This window comes from Plectropomus leopardus, chromosome 5 (genome assembly GCF_026936395.1).
Source record: "Plectropomus leopardus strain MGB_pleo_1.0 chromosome 5, ASM2693639v1, whole genome shotgun sequence".
NCBI lineage: Eukaryota > Metazoa > Chordata > Actinopteri > Perciformes > Serranidae > Plectropomus > Plectropomus leopardus.
The window spans coordinates 28,574,882-28,588,752 of NC_142180.1; the positions used below are offsets into that span (position 1 = coordinate 28,574,882).

Sequence of the window (13,871 nt, forward strand, 5' to 3'; positions counted from 1 at the left end):
ATGTTCACTTTGTCAATTAAAATAATTAAATAAAAATATTGGTTTGTCATATCTGCAGAAATAAGCATGCTGGCTGGCAACAATATTTCATTTTAAAGCCACTATCTGCTGATACTGATGACTTGCTGATATTATCATGCATCCCTAAAAACAACATAGCAATAAGACCTGGTGATGTCATGAGGCTTGTTTCCTTTGTTTTGCCTTTGAAACGGTCTAACGGTAATGTGTATTGACGGTTCCAGTGTTTTTAGGATTTTGGCCCATGCCAGGGACTAAAGATAAAAGATACAGGATATTTTCTTCTCCGCTTCATCAATTTGGACCATTCTTTATGAAAAACAACAAAATCTCTAAAGACCTCATTTGAAGCCACAATGTGAATAATTTAAGAAAGTGTGACATGTGCATCTCCAGTGGTAATAACGAAAAATACACCAGTGATATTGAGAGCTTGGACGTTTCCATTACCACAAACTAAAACAAATGACATCTGAATACTTTCTTATAACGCGAAAAATCAGTTTATATGGACTCTCTTTACAATATATGTTTCAGGTGAAGTTGAGTGTGGCTGGAAAATAAAATAACATGTTACCTCAAGGTCCACTTACTTGCAATTTCTGGAGCTTTCAACCACATCTGACTCACTTCCAGCTATGAGATGTGGTTGAAAGCTCCAGAAAAAGCAAGTGAGTGGACCTTGCATTAAATTAGGATTTTTTTTCAAGTGTCAGTGACTCAGGTAGTCCAAGTCAGGCCTCAATGCTCATCCAGGTTATAAAGTGAGCAGTTCCTCAAGTCGCTGTTTCGTGCGTCAGGGGCCCGTCGATCACTGCACATTTCCAGGGGCCCCGAGGGGGGTCACATCTCCCTCCTCTCACTACTGTTTGGACACGCTGCTCTATTGCTCTTGCAGGGGAGAAAGTGATGGGGGAGGAGGAGCGGGAGTGCAGTTACATAATAGCTAATGCCCTCTGTCCATGTGTGGTGTCCGCTGGCAGATGGTGTATTGCCCAACAGTCAAGGGCGAATGGACGTATGAAGCAGGGGAGGGCCGGAGGGACGGAGATGGGAAGAGTGTTGTGGAGAAACATGGGATGAGGGCACCAGTCAACTCAACGTGAAGAACGGGATGACAAGGGAACGCTAAGCTGCTGCCACTGCCTCAGTTTTACTGTACCGTAGTCTACATCTTCATGTCAGCCTCCTAAATTCTGGCCACATTAAATTCCTACTGGTTTAGGTAATGGGATAATAGTTTACATAATTAACTAAAAGTGATGGATAAACTGGTGAAATAATTAGATTAAAATACCCTTTTTTTTTTAACTCATTAGCTAAAAATATGGATAATTTGCAAAAACATAATTGCCTAAAAGCGATGGTTAAATTATTTAAATAATTAGCTAAAGTAATAGATTATTTGTTGAAATAATTAGCTAAAAGTAATGAATAATTTGTTGAAATAAATTTGTTTAAAGTGATGGATAAACTGGTGCAATAACTAGCTAAAAGTGATGGATACATTTTTAAAATATTTAGCTAAAGGTAATGGTAAAAATAATTAGCTAAAAGTGCTTGATAATTTGTTGAAATAAATAAGTTTAAAGTGATAGCTAAACTGGTGCATTATGAGCTAAAAGTAATGGACAAATGGTTGAAACAATTGACTAGAAGTGATGGATAAATGGTTAAAATAATTTGCTAAAAGTAATGGATGCATTTTTGAAATAATGTATTAAAATATGTATAAATGCTTGAAATAATTAGCTACAAGTAACAGATAAACACGTAGCTAAAAGTGATAGATAAATGGTTGAAATAATTAGCTAAAAATAATGGATAAATACTTGAAATACAGTCATAGACAAACCTTAAATAATTAGCTAGAAGTAATGCATAAATTGTTAAAATAATGAATTAAAACTAATGAATAACCTGGTTAAGTAATTATCTCAGAGTAATAAATAAATGGTTGAAATGTCGTATACCACCCAGAAGTGGTAGTATAAGAAGGCAAAGCCACCCAAAAACACTGACAAATTAACTGAATCAAATGACTGTTTACAGTTAGGAACCTCTGCTTTGCAATGTTTCTCATTCGTGTCTCTGTTTCTTATCTCACACTTAACGTGTCTCTATTTATATTCCTGTAGCTAGATCTGCTGAACACACCACTAAACAAACAACATGTGTCCGCTCTGATAAAACAGAAAAATCACCAGCATGCTCGGTCCAACCCTGGAGCCAACAGTAAACAGTCAGAATCCGCACTGTCTTTGGTCAGCGGGGCGCTTGCATGCAGACAGGAGGAGATGCTTGGAGCCGCAGCTATTATGACATTTCTGTCTCAACGCTGAGCACGATGCTAACTGTTTACTCTGAGTTATGTCAACACAAGTCCATGCTGTCGCTAGCATTTACATTATCTTAGACAAAGAATCTGTTTCGTCACAGAGGCGAATTTCAACCCACAGCTCTGTCTCCAGTCTGTAATCTGATGGCGGCACTTATTGCGGACTGCAGTTCAGCACGGTTCAGTTCATTGGTTAACGATGAACAAACAGTCATGGGGGACCGGAGAGGGACGGCATGTTGAATGAGTTGTCTTAGTGCAGCCTGGCAGGGTATTTCCACTCTGTTCATTATTTCACTGTTGTGCATCACGGAAGAGGAGGTAAATGAGCCTGATGGCAGGAACTGATTTCTGCAGACGTCACAGCACTGACAGAGTGCAGCTACACATAAATGACACTAAACAGAGACTCCAGCATAGACTCAGCAGCTCATTTGCCCGCACTCTCAATTTTTCTCTTTAGTGTCTAAGCCTGCTGCAAGACATTGCCCTTTAGACTCATGGCATTAATGTCAAATAGCCCATGTGGAAACCAATTACAGTATAACTTTACAGAAACTTTTTATCCAACTAAGTTCCACACAAAATTCAGTGAGGATTGGATGAAATTTTTAGGATGTATGGTTGAAATGGTGGGATGTCTGTTAGGCAAAGATGGGCAGGCTGTTAAACTGTATTCAAATGAAAAGTAACACAACCAATCTTGTACATATTCCACATAATGATGACCCAGCAATTTGTGCATAAGCCACATATTTTGGAAGTCTGCAATAATGTGGCCAATGCGCTGACAGGTGGGGTGGTTCCTACTTGTGGCCCTAACTATAGCCAGGAATACGATAAATTAAAAACAGAGGAAAAGGGTCAATATTTCACAATTGTTAGCTCACCTGACACAACAGATATCACTTTAAAAACTAATTTGAACAATCTGATAAAATATCTTCAACATTCTCAACTCCGTCATATTGCTGGTGAGCTGATGCCACAACACAGATTTTAACACAAATTTTAACACAATGTGTTGTCTGTTGCAATTGATGGGGTATTTATAACAGCAGATTAATGCATTGTGTCCTTCTAGAGCAAAAAAGACAATTCTCTCTTGACCAATCAATGGACTGCAGTGTTTCTAGCTCCACCTTTTAGTACCAGATTAGTGGCTAGGCACCACAACAGAGAGTAAATAAAAAGACATGATGGGATGGAATGGTTCTACCGGTACTATTAGATATTTAAGACAATTGAAACACAAAAATAATCGTGCTGATGTGTAACGTCCTTAACTGTGATACGTCAGACTGCTTGGTGGAAACAAGTCTCAACAGATAAGCCCAGGCAGAGCCAATAACATAAGCCTCTTTGTAGAGATAGCAAACTTTGAAAATACCACTTAACTAAATAAAGTTTACAACAGAAAAGCATCAAGGCAAAAATGAAATAATAAAAGGCTAAATAATAAAGAATAAAACACAACCAAGATATAAAAATAGAAAACATGATCAAAAGAAAAAGAACTTTGGAAAATGAAATTAGATTTTAAAAAATGCATAGAGAAACAACACAAGGTTAAAAGTTGGCAAGATCAAAAGGCAATTAGATAAAAGCGAGTCTGTGAGAGTGTATTTTGAGATGTGGATTTAAAAGATGGGACTGAATTAGCAAGTCTGAGCTCTTTGGGCAGTCTTGACTGAAAAAGCACGATCACTGTCTGAGGGTCTCAAACTAAAGTTAATGTGATGTGTTAGGAGACTGAATCAAGGGATTATTACGATTAAACCAGAATTGCTGGTTGTTAAAACAGTGGAATAACCAACTAAACAACTAACAAGACTGACTAACATGGTTTTGGTGAGTTTTTTTGTTTCTGTTGAGTTTGAATGAAGAGTGTTTTATGGTGTATGGTTGTCTTTCTCTGTCCAATAAGTAAAATTGGTGTAAAAAATATAAACTTTTGTGGACATCTTGTGAGTGCATTGTGTATTGAGTAGACTGAAAACTGAAAACAGCCTACAGAACTTGGTGACCTCGCTGGTGTCAGGGATGGGAAAGGGTGTAAACCATCATATACCATATACCCCAGTGAAATTTCAGGATGGTATTCAGAACTAAAAAGTAGATACTGCCAAACTTCAGATTAGTAGATTAATCTGCTCTACCTCCTGAGCCACGGCCGCGAGAGTCTTCAATTTTGGGGACTCTCTTGCTGACCATCTTTTACATACAGTAATGTTGTCCTGATAAAGATAAGATAAATATAACAAAGCTATAATAAGACAACAACCTTCCTTTTTCTTTGCTAGTAGCGAAAAAAAGCACAATGACTGTAAAAAAGAGTAAGAGAGAAAAAGACAGTGCAGCTCGTGCCAGTATACCAAAATTGCCAACATTAGTATTGAAACTGTTTCAAACAATCAGAATATATATATTTTGATAAATCCAATTTTTTTTCTTTGATACCAATAGGCAGTCAAGTAGCAGCTTTGAACATCACTGAGGTGAAAAGGTCACACAGCATTGACTTGTTATGTGTTTCTATGTATCCACTGTATACATTGTATATATGGTTTACCCCAGATCCATTGATAATGTATCCATTCCCTGCAGCATTGCCCATGCTCATGAATCTGACTCATTCATACAGTAGCTTCATTACTTTTTCATTTTCATTATTCTACCACAGCCCCTCCCACAGGAGTGCTGGTCTGCTATAAACTCAACATCATCATGGATGCTCATTGATATCATGACCTAGAAAGTAAAGCAAGATGATTATCTCCTCAACATGAAGCACAGCATCAAGTCAAGAGCCAGAAAACAAGCAGAATAAAGCTATATGTAAAGGCCAAAACAGTATATGATTCAATAAGAGGGACGTAAACCTGATCAGCCTTTGTTCTAAACGTTAGCCAGAAGCTTCAACTAAACAACAAAGCTCAACCAATCACTCTGATGTGCATGGGTGCCTGCATGCATGTGAGCGAGTGATAGATAGCATGAGACATCTCCGCATCACGCAGGATCTAAGGATGCTAACAAGACGCAGAGCACCGCTGACACCATGGCCTTATAAAGCAGGAGCCTGCAGACACCGAAAGCTTTGATCAGCCACCGTACAGAGACGTCAGACAGGCCGAGGCCCGGCGAGCTGCAGCTGTGAATATTGAACTGATAGAACAGATGCTGTTCCTATCAAAGTTTGTTGGAATCAGATGAGCGGACCTTCGTATCAAATGTGAAAACCTTATTCACAACACTGTAGAGGACAAGCGCTGCAGATTAAATCACTTCATGGAATCTCCATATGGCGTCGTGCCATGCTCTATATCAAGGGGCCACCTGGGTTTGAGTAAAGTAATCCTGTAGTTCACCCAGAGTTATTTCACCAGTGATCTAAAAACAGACTGTAGTAAAACCATCCATCCTTTTTTTTTTGAAAAACTTAGATATGTTTAGGTTTAAAGGGTTAGTTTACCCAAATGAAAAAGAAAAAAAATATTTCTGCCACCACTGCAATATGGTGGCGTTGCTCAGTAAAAAAATACTATTTTAAAATATCAACAGCAACATCTTTTTGAGAGAAAGTGTCCCTGTAACTCTGGATAATCAACAGAGCGCACAGTCCACAGTTTTCACAGGGATTATTTCTCTGCTAGGAGGCAGCTCTAATGACAACTTTTTACAGCACAGTCTGTGGATTACTCAGAGTGCCAGAACATGGTTTCAAAAGAGGTGCTGCTGCTGGATTTATCTAAAGAATAGTTTGGGAAACATGCTTATTCGCTCTCTTTCCGAGACTCAGATAAGAGAACAGTGATACCTGTCTCGTGTCTGTCCATTACACATGAAGTTACGGCCAGGAATAGATTTTATCTTTGCATTAAGACTGGAAGAGCTATCCTGGAAGATTTCTTTACTGCACGTAAGTCCCTGCAAAAACACACCATTGTTACATTTTTGTTATAAATAATGTGTCTATTGTCAAGCTTTAAAGGTGCTTTAAATTTTACAAACTCTCACCCAATGCATGCAGTACAATCCAAGTTATATGCTCAGTACTTTCCTTTCCAACAGCGGACTAAACTGAAAGTCAAATTTAGCGATGCTCTTTTCAAAGCTAGACTCCATTGACAAAAACAGTGATTTTACCTCCCTGAACACAGGCGCTGCCTCGATCTGTTAGTTGGTTTGTGTTATTGTTTGACTTTCATGATTTTAAGGGTTACTTCAGAAAGTAACACAATAACACAAAGAAACTACTGATGGAGGCAGTGTTGGACCAACAGCTCTTGTGTTCATTGATAAAATGTAACAGTTTTTGTCAACAGAGTCTGGCTTAAAAGACAGCATAGATACGTTTAACTTTCAGTTCAGTTCCTGGTGGGAAAGGGCTGTCTGAACTGAGCATACAACTGGATAAATGAGACTTGAATTATACTCGAGAACTGTGTGAGAGATTATGTTTTGATATAGTTTTGCTGTTGTTAAATATGGACCACTATGACTTCAATCTATCATGATTCTTTATTCCATTTTTGGCTTCGTCATTCACCGTGGAGGCACGCGAGACAAACAAAGTTTTCTTCTCAAATTCAACATTACACAGGTGAGTAATTCATATACAAATGATCATTTGGAAGGTTGAAGTATTTTTTTCCTGCAAATACATCATAGTGGTATCAATCTTCTCATTTTACTTCTCAATTAACCAGACCCTTACCTTTTCTTGGTACTGCCGTCTGGATGAGTCCAGAGACTGGATGAGTGCGGTTGCGTGGCCGATGAACATGGCGTAGCAGGTGGCTCCGACGATCATACTGAGCATGGTCAGCCAGATGTCCGACATGCTCTCTGGGGCTTGTCTTCCATATCCAATGCACAGCATGTGGCTCATAGCTTTAAAGAGGGCGAAGGAGTAGAGCTCACTCCAGGTGTCATTCTGTAGAGACAAAGAAATGACAGACAAAATAACTTGTGGGGGGAACAAATATAAGGAAGATGGAGAATAGATGAAAAATAAGACTTATTCTGTCCTCCTAGAATAGCACTTAACTTCTATAGTTTCTTTCAAGATTCTGATGTGATGAGCTGAGCTTGTCGTCTCAGCCAAAGGTGGACTGTTAAGGCACACTGCACTAAAAATTTATACAAGATAGAGTACGGATGCACAATATGAGTATGCATAATATTATGTCACCTCTACAGAAGAGACTTGATGATCGCTAAAATTAGGTGGGAAAAAAGTGGATATATCGATATTGGTACATGTTGCCGACAAAGTGAGTTGCTATGTATGAGCATATTATATATCAGCAAAAGATGCAATCTTGTGCATTCCTAAGTTAGAGTGTGACAGAGGTGGTGATAGAGCAAGGGAATGAAAGCATAAGAGGGCTAAAGAGTAAGACAGTGTGAGGCTCTGTGTCTGGTGATAGTTTCAGGTTTGGTGGAGAGCTTCATCATGTGATTGAGCGACCTTGCCTCATCTTGGCCGGAGCAGAGGGAGAAGAGAGAAAAAAAGCGAGTGCTAATGAGAAGCCTGTACATCTGCCTGCTCCAGTCTGCCTTTGATTGGTGCTCAGACACTCAGTCAACCCTAATTCTCCCGTGTTCGATTCATTAGGAAGCCCTCCACAGGCACCGCTGAACCTCACAGCCTCCCCTCTAACAGCTGTGGTTCACACACTGTCCGGGCTTCACTGCTGTATGTGTGTTTCTTCTTAAACTCCCCCCTGTCCCTCTCTGGGACGAGTGGTGTCTTGAGTCACTGATTGACTGGTTGGATTCGTATCTGATTTGTGTTTTTCCAGGTGTATTTGCATTTCATTTGAGATTCAAATGCAGTTGGTTTTAGAGGAGGTGAAAGAGGACGCACTAGCAAAAGGCTGCCGTCAGATGACAATGAGTGTTTAGGAAGGGGGTTTACGAAACAGCAAAGATAGAAGATTTTAAAGACATGTAGCCTCTGGCAGCACACCCTGCTGGCTGACCGTGTGCCCCGAGCGTGGCTCAAAGTTTCTTATCTGTTTTGAGCTGTCAGCTGGATCAGTGACTTGGATTTGTTTAAGGAGATAAAACTGGGCTTAGTAATCTAAAAGAAAAGAAAGAGAAACCCAAGACAACAGTTTGAAGCCTTTAAGATCATACGCACCATCTTTGTTGGTATTTCTATAACTGCAGTCCTTGTCTCACTGTCATCCTCAAAGTTTAAGCCCGTAATAATAAGCAATATTGCAAACAGAACATTTAAAGGAGCTATATATAAGATCTGGGCATAATTCAAGTTTATAACTAAGCCTATCAACAACTCTGATATTATGTCTAAGATGCTTATGTATTGTACTCCGGATATATCCACTGCTAAGCAGCCAGGGACGCGCCGTTGCTCCTGTAATAATACATCCTGGCCTGAGAGGCGATAGTGAGTCACTGTCGCCTCTTGTGTGCCGCAGAAGAGGATGAAGAAGTTGAGCCAGCCGTGTTGCGTCGAAGTGTGTTCCTCTGTCGAATAGTGGTCATGGTCATGGTCAGGGCTAAGGTTTTGGGTCAGGTATAGGTGGAGAGGAAACACATATCGATGAGGAAACAGTCCTCGACACAACACTGGAACTGTAGGCTCACAGTTCGTGATAAACTTTTCTTTTAATGTTGTGATGTGACTGTTTTCCTGTTACTGTAGCGCTGCTAAAAGTGAGCTAAGTAAGCTATAAAATAAATTATACACAAACAACACAGGTGAAGATCATAAGACAGCAGCCTTATTTTGACCGGCTGTTTTGTTGCTCCGCTGTCAGTTATGAGTTGCCTTTATGTATGACTGATGACTGTAAATTGCAGATATATGGACACAGTAGTAGGCCGAGATTTAAAGGGTGAAATACTGCCCCCCATTCAGTTGGACTGGGTGGCTGGAAATTAAAAATAGATCCTTTAAACCACTCAGTCCAAGCAGTTCCCATTCCAAAGTCATTAAATGCAGCTGCTTTTGCAGTGATTTCGTTATGAGATCCCTAACCCTATAAGACGCCTGGGAGGGGTGGAGCATGGATTGAACAAAGCCTGGACTTTCATGCGGGAGTCTGGTGTTTGCTTCCCAGATGAATGTGATGTTTTTTGTCTACACCTTACCATGTGCCTCTTTTGCCTAATCGTAACCATACATGCCAGCATGCGGTTTTGTTGATGTCCCCACTTTGGTTGTTATGAGCTTTTGTTAACATCGCTGAGTGGGATCACTAAACATTAACAGTAGATGCAGAGGGATATCCAGAGCATAATATGTAGACACAAAAGTCGACTGCGAAGCAACAATATGCGATAATTTGGGATGAAAACATTATGCTTGGTCTCAGCATCATCCCCACTGCCCATGAGGCGGTGGACAGACCCAGAGCTGAACCCCCCTAGACAGCCATCAGCATGCTGACCACACTGCTGCTGGATAAACAGCAAAAGAAGGAGGCCCTAACCCAGAGCCCGGGCACAGAAAAAACACCTGCTTACACATGGCTGCATCTGTCTCACTCTCCTACAGACAAACGCACACACACACACACACACACACACACACACACACACACACACAAACACAGTATTTTAGTGGAGAGAAGAGCAGAGAATAAAAAATAAACTTCACTGCATATATCCTAAATGTACTGTACAATGCACTATACAAATGAAAAAAATGAAGAAAAAAAATACTGCTGAGTAGATATTCTACTTAAAATCAAGAAAAAGCCCCTCAGCTTGTCTTTCTGTGATCTATACTCATCAACTACTGTCACATGCTGCTGTGTTATTTATACATTATGCAATCGAGTCGGTAAAGTGGATGTTTAATCATCTTGCTACACATACAGGATGTAAGTAACTGTAAAACTCATCTGCATGTTACTCTCACTGTCTGTGTGGTTGTGTGACTGTTAGTGAAAGCCCAGGGGCATAAAAAAATTGTTTCTGCTGTATTCCTAGAAATGTTTTTGTCGATGTTCGAGGCCTACGTTGCAGCTGAGTCTCCTGTTTCCGCTCTGATTTCCATACAGATGTCAAACACCACCTTTAACCTGGATGCAGCAGAATTGGTACTCCAAGCATAAGTATTAAAACAAGTGAATGCATGCAGCCGTATGAATGTTACATATACTGTAGTTAAGGTCAATGGGTACAGCACGAATATGGTGACACTGACTCATGGTAAACTCTTGTATCTTGTGTTTACTTGTCTTGTTTAATTCCTTTTTTTGTATTGAACACTGTTGTCACTTTGTATGTTAAGCCCTGTCCTGTGCTGTTGATTGTGAGTGTAAAAAGGAGGCCAACTCGCTCACTGTAAACTAAATCTACATACAGGTATAAATAATGTTACCTTACCTTACCTTATTTAAATATAAAGAGTATACATTAAAGGAATAGTTTGGCATTTTGAGAAAAACACTTATTTACATTCCTGCTGGGCATTAGATGACAAGATTGATACCACTTTTCTATCTGTATAGACCCTTTAACACATGCACTGCTAACCTTAAATCATCCAGACCAGTGGTTCCCAACTGGTAAATCACGGTTCAAAAGTGAGTCGCGTGTCTATTCTGAATGGACCACAAGTGACATGAGAAAACAAAACGTTTGGAAAAACATACACTAGTTTGAAGTTAAGTGAACTGACAGCTCAGAGTTTTTATTTTGAAGTACCATTTATGTTTATTCTTGCAATATGTATTATTTATTTGTGTTCTAATCCAACATGCTGTGTGTTTACATTTTGCTAAATAAAATTGAATATGTGGTAATGTCTTTAATGTGGGGACCTTGAACTAATGACTAAGAAGAAATCTGAACCTTATGGCTGGACTAATTAGGAACCACTGATCGAGACAATACATGAAGGAGCTGTATGTGAGAATGCAAAATCAGTTGGATCAAAACATTAAATGGACTTTACCCCGGCAGATATGAGAGTGGTATCAATCTTCTCATTTACTGCAACCCTCAGCAAAATAAGTGTTAATTAATTTATAAGAGACTCCATGAGAAGTAAAACGCTTAGAGACAGAGACACACATACTGACCAGCTGTAACTGCAGTATGTGTTTATGTTTGAGCTAATAGCTGATTAAAACCGACAGTGTACAGCTGTCTCTTACTATCAGAAATTACAGCCTTCATAGTAACACAATAAACTAATTCTACAGAGATAGGATTGTGAGTGAAGGGGTGGGGGGGAACAAAGAGGAAACAAATGAATTTAACTCTGGTGTTCATTTTATTTGCCCTCGCTCTTCACTGAGCAGTGTGGATGATAGCTAATTGTACATAATGCATTTAGGGAAGAACAAAGGGAGCAAGGGACATCTATGATACGTGATGAAGTATAAGAATAGTGAGTGTACGTGCATGCTGACACATCCATCTGGATTTGCACACTGTTTGTTTGTATTTGAATGTGTGTGTGTGTGTGTGTGTGTGTGTGTGTGTGTGTTAGATTTGTGCCAGTCATGCTGCCGAGTACCTCTTTGACAGGGTGCAGTCCCTATCTGACTAAAACTGATGTGGGGAGTTTAGTTTGCTTGAAAGGAGTGACATTTAGATGACACTGATGTTTAGAATTTTAATATATAACTGCTATAAAAGAGCTTGTTAGTGATGTTAAGATTCATTATTTAGAAGCAGTGCATTCGTGGTTTTATTCATTATTAAAAACCAAATGTGCGGAAGGTTGCAAGATGGTTTGATGTCTGCTGGAAGTACTTGACAACAATAATATGAAACACTGACATTCAAGGCAAAACTGTTTCTACTCATGCATAAAGTTAAAGTGGAGTGTGTGTGTGTAATGGAAAAATAAAGGATTAATCTGCACAGTCTCAGGGCATCATGGCTGCTGTGTGTATACTGTGAATAATGCTATGTGTGTTTTTGTGAGGGGATTTGTTTTGTAGTCTTAACATGCTGCTCTTAACTAACTGCCCCTAGAAAGATTAATAAAACTGGATTAGACTGAATTGAACTGAACTGAATTGAATTGAACTGAATTGAATTGCATCGCATCAAATTGAAAAGTAACTGAAACCTAAGTGTGAATTCTTAACTTGAACTGGGACACTTTCTTTCTCAGAATATATAAGGCAGCCTATTAAAAGGTCTGAGTTGGTCAAATGTGGCATTTTTCTGTTTTCGAAAAGATGAAGCTGACTTAACTGTAGCAGCATGTAACAACCATAGTTCTTTTTTTCATAGAGCAAGGTACTGCACGAAAAAAAAGAAATATTCTGATATAATCATAGTAAAAGGGATAAAAGACGATCTAGTCAATCTGTTTTACTAAATAATAGAGTTCACAGCCATGCTAGCAGCTCTGTGTACTTGGACACGGCAGTGTTTTGACCTAAATGCTAATGTCAGCATGCTAATATTGCTCACAATGACAATGCTAATGTGCTGACGTTCAGCAGCAATAATGTTTCCTATATTGCATTTTTTGGTTTGGGCATTTGCTGCTTAGCACTAAACACAGAGTACAGCTGAGGTTGATGGACATGTCATTGGGTTTGCAGGAGTTTGGTATGGATTTATAAAGATATCTGGGAACAACGTTGGAGGCGGGACTCTGTTCCTTTGAAAGTTGCTCAGTGGTGCATAAATCCAAAAAAGTTTGATGTCGCAGGTGTGAAATTATCCACATTTTCTGCTTCATTGTCCTTAAAATAGCAAGCACACAAGAGATTTTGTTGTCCAAACCTACTTCTGGGTTAGCCCTCTGCTAACCTGAATGTGAGATTTATGAATTTAGGATTTTGAAATATTACTGGACCAAATGGATCAAATCCCAAACAACTCATTTCAGGTAGTTGTGACTAGGGATTACCAAAATGCTTCAGTGCTTCGATCGTTTTCATGGTAATACATGTCGAAATCTGGACAGGGAACTGGACAAACACCACCAGCCAAAGAGCCAAACGGTTGGAATATAAAGTGTGTTGTGTTGTAAATGCTGATTTGAGTCTTTATCTCAGTCTGCTTTATAGATGTATTTCTCAGCTGACTCCTGTGTATCTTTAATGCTGACTTCATCTTTAATCTTTAATGTGAAATGGATGCTTGTAAATCATGTGGCAGGATTTTAATTGATTTGCGAGAAGAATTGGACACAGTGGATCTTCGCTCTGCTGCTCAGTAAGCTGTTGTTATTGGGTTCGAGTTCATTAGCTGTAATTGGTTTTTCATCTTAGACAGATATCAAGAGGAAGAAGTTAAACATCATGTAGTCGATGAACATCTTCCTCATAATGTTATAGATTAGATGAAACGATCTGGACATGTTGGAGCTAAATTAACTGTATTACATGTCTGTTGTGTAGTTACAGTGGACACTCAGCAATCACATTATTTATACATCATTGAACTGTTACATAAAAAGATTATAGCAGCTAAAGAGAGGACAGTCTGTAATATTTGGGAGAAGGACCAGGACAGGGCAGGGACCGGGTTTCCAGGTCTTCCTTTTATATTCTAT

At 39.3% G+C, this 13,871-nt stretch overlaps 1 protein-coding gene across 1 annotated transcript in view; it reads right to left on the bottom strand.

The window, feature by feature from the left end:
- The window catches only part of hcn2b (hyperpolarization activated cyclic nucleotide-gated potassium channel 2b), a 65,848-nt gene that overhangs the window by 31,194 nt on the left and 20,783 nt on the right, over window positions 1-13,871 (bottom strand). The window contains exon 4 of the mRNA XM_042513980.2: window positions 7,080-7,298. Coding sequence (XP_042369914.2) covers window positions 7,080-7,298 — 219 coding nt within the window. The remainder of the gene's footprint in view (window positions 1-7,079; window positions 7,299-13,871) is intronic.